Here is a 2,711-nt window from a genome sequence, read left to right as displayed (position 1 = left end):
AAATTAATTGTGATGGATCTTGTGAGGGAAATTGCCTTGTTGTCGACTATCATGAGGGAATCGTCTGAAAGCTCGGTAGATTAGTGTTTAACAATCCGCTCGCAATTATAGAAACTTACTCTAATAAGGCCTCGCGTCTAGATTGCTATCCATTTCCCTTCTCCTCTTCCCCTTCATCCTCCTCCCCATAATCAACATGAAAGTGGTGGTAGTGGTGGTGGTGGTGATGATGATGATGGCGGTGATGATTGTAGTAATAGGATATTGGTGACGGTGATGATGATGATGATGATGTTGGTGGTGGTAGTGACAATGATGATGATGATGATGATGATGATGATGATGATGATGATGACAACAATGGTAATGATAATGATGATGACAATGATGATGATGATGATAATGATGGTTGTGGTGGTGATGGTTGTGGTGGTGGTGATGGTAGTGGCAATGGTAGTAGGATGATGATGATGATAATAAGGGGGATGAATGCGACAGTGACGATTATGATGCCACTGTTGGCAATGGGGATTAAGATGATACCTCAGCCATTGCAAAAAAAAAACCCAAAACAAAACAAAACAAAAAAGCAACAAAAAAAAAACCAACAAAAACAAACAAACAACACCGCAATACTACTACACCACAAACAACTATTAATGTACTTTAGAAAAACTGTTTATTCTGCATTGGGATCTGAGCCAAATATTTGACATTTCCCGTGTTACTTCACCGGACTTTGTTGACAACAGACACATACAGATGGATAAACTCACACACACACGCACACACATTCATACACACACACACACACATGCACAGAGCTAGAGGGAAAGAAAGACCCATGTTCATAGACACATGCATCTTCATATTTCCATCAGTGTATTTACTTCCATGCACTTACACACTGGAGTTACTACACATATACCCATGTATGTTGGCACTCCGTCGCTTACGACGCCGAGAGTTCCAGTTGATCCGATCAACGGAACAGCCTGCTCGTGAAATTAACGTGCAAGTGACTGAGCACTCCACAGACACGTGTACCCTTAACGTAGTTCTCGGGGAGATTCAGTGTGACACAGTGTGACAAGGCTGACCCTTTCGAATTACAGGCACAACAGAAACAGGAAGTAAGAGTGAGAGAAAGTTGTGGTGAAAGAGTACAGCAGGGTTCGCCACCATCCCCTGTCGGAGCCTCGTGGAGCTTTAGGTGTTTTTCGCTCAATAAACACTCACAACGCTCGGTCTGGGAATGGAAACCGCGATCCTATGACCGCGAGTCCGCTGCCCTAACCACTGAGCCATTGCGCCTCGACACTCAGAATGTAAGGATAGATGAAATGCATTTTTCCCAGTATGCTAATGAGTCTACTAGCTCACCGCCTTAAGATACAATTTCATATTAAATAATAATTTGACTAATACTTTTACTTCTTATTCTTTGGTATTGTCCTTACTCCTGTTAATATCTTACTCTCTTCTTTGCTGCCAGGTGTTTTCCCATTAATTAATTAGTATTTTGATGCCTTTCTACTTGCAGGTGTACTCACCAATTGAGGATTATACTGAGAAGAGCCTTGGTAATGGCTGTTGTCAAACAGGCCATGTTTCTTGTTCCCTAATGCTTAAGAAACAGATTTTTGTACCCGGTGAGAATATAATTGCAACTATAACTCTCCAAAATATATCCTTCCGGAAATGTGGATCATGTAATATGCAGTTGAAACAGGTGAGATTTTCATTTAATTTTGCTGCTGCTTTGAGTGGAATTCTACGCAATATATTTTTGTGTACACTTACATTTTTTTATAAGCATAAACATACATGAGGGGGTGCTAAAAAGTTCCTGGTTTTAAGGGTACTGCAAAAGGCCTGGTTAAAGACCCAACCTTCTGAGTTCTTTTACAGGGCTTAGAAAGATTGAAAGACCACTGCAATATGTGTATGAATCTGAGAAGGGAATATGCTAAATAAAATCATATTTAACTGATCCTTCTGTATTTTCTTTTACCCAAGTCCTGGGGTTGATTTGTTCAACTAAAGGTGGTGCTCCAGCATGGCTACAGTCAAAATGACTGAAACAAGTAAAAGAATAAAAGAATATATATATATATTTATATTATAGTGGGGTAGGCTGGTTTATAGGGTAACCCTAGGTTTCTCATACATAAGGGTTTAGCTTTATAGTGTACCTTCAAACCCCAAACAAGAGTGTTCGGGGTCTGAAGATATGCCATAAGGCTAAACCCTTTATTTGCGAGAAACTCAGAGTAACCCCATAACTGGCCTAGCCCACTATAACATTTACTGCTCTACATCTTAGAGTGTGCTTCTAAGACGAATTTATGTATTTCTACAAACGATATATATACATATATCACTGGAAAAAGATATATGTATTTGCATTGGGATATCTTTCGCATCGAAGGTCGGCGATTGTCGTACGCTGAGGACGGGTAAATACCCAGAAACTCGAGTCCGTACGTATCGCAGATCAAGATGGGAAGGATGACTTCCCTTTGCAAATACAGACAGGACACAGATGTGTGTCAATAACCAGCTGGAGGAGATGTTCTCCTGGGGCTAAAAGCAACAGTAACATCCACCCTTAGGGGTCAGCCAGATTTAAGTGGCAAATATACTTCACCTTGTCGTGCAGTTACTGTTAATACCTCGTTCAGAGATTTAACATTGCTTATATATATATA

General features: G+C 40.4%; 1 protein-coding gene across 1 annotated transcript in view; it reads left to right on the top strand.

Moving 5' to 3' along the window:
• The first annotated feature begins 1,510 nt into the window (after positions 1–1,510).
• Positions 1,511–2,711, top strand: part of LOC106870126 (uncharacterized) — a 10,729-nt gene continuing 9,528 nt past the window's right edge. Inside the window, exon 1 of the mRNA XM_014916114.2 lies at positions 1,511–1,732. Within this exon, the coding sequence (XP_014771600.2) occupies positions 1,526–1,732 (207 nt within the window). The 5' untranslated portion in view covers positions 1,511–1,525. The remainder of the gene's footprint in view (positions 1,733–2,711) is intronic.

This window comes from Octopus bimaculoides, chromosome 12 (genome assembly GCF_001194135.2).
Source record: "Octopus bimaculoides isolate UCB-OBI-ISO-001 chromosome 12, ASM119413v2, whole genome shotgun sequence".
Classification (NCBI taxonomy): domain Eukaryota; kingdom Metazoa; phylum Mollusca; class Cephalopoda; order Octopoda; family Octopodidae; genus Octopus; species Octopus bimaculoides.
This window is presented reverse-complemented; position numbering and strand designations above follow the sequence as displayed.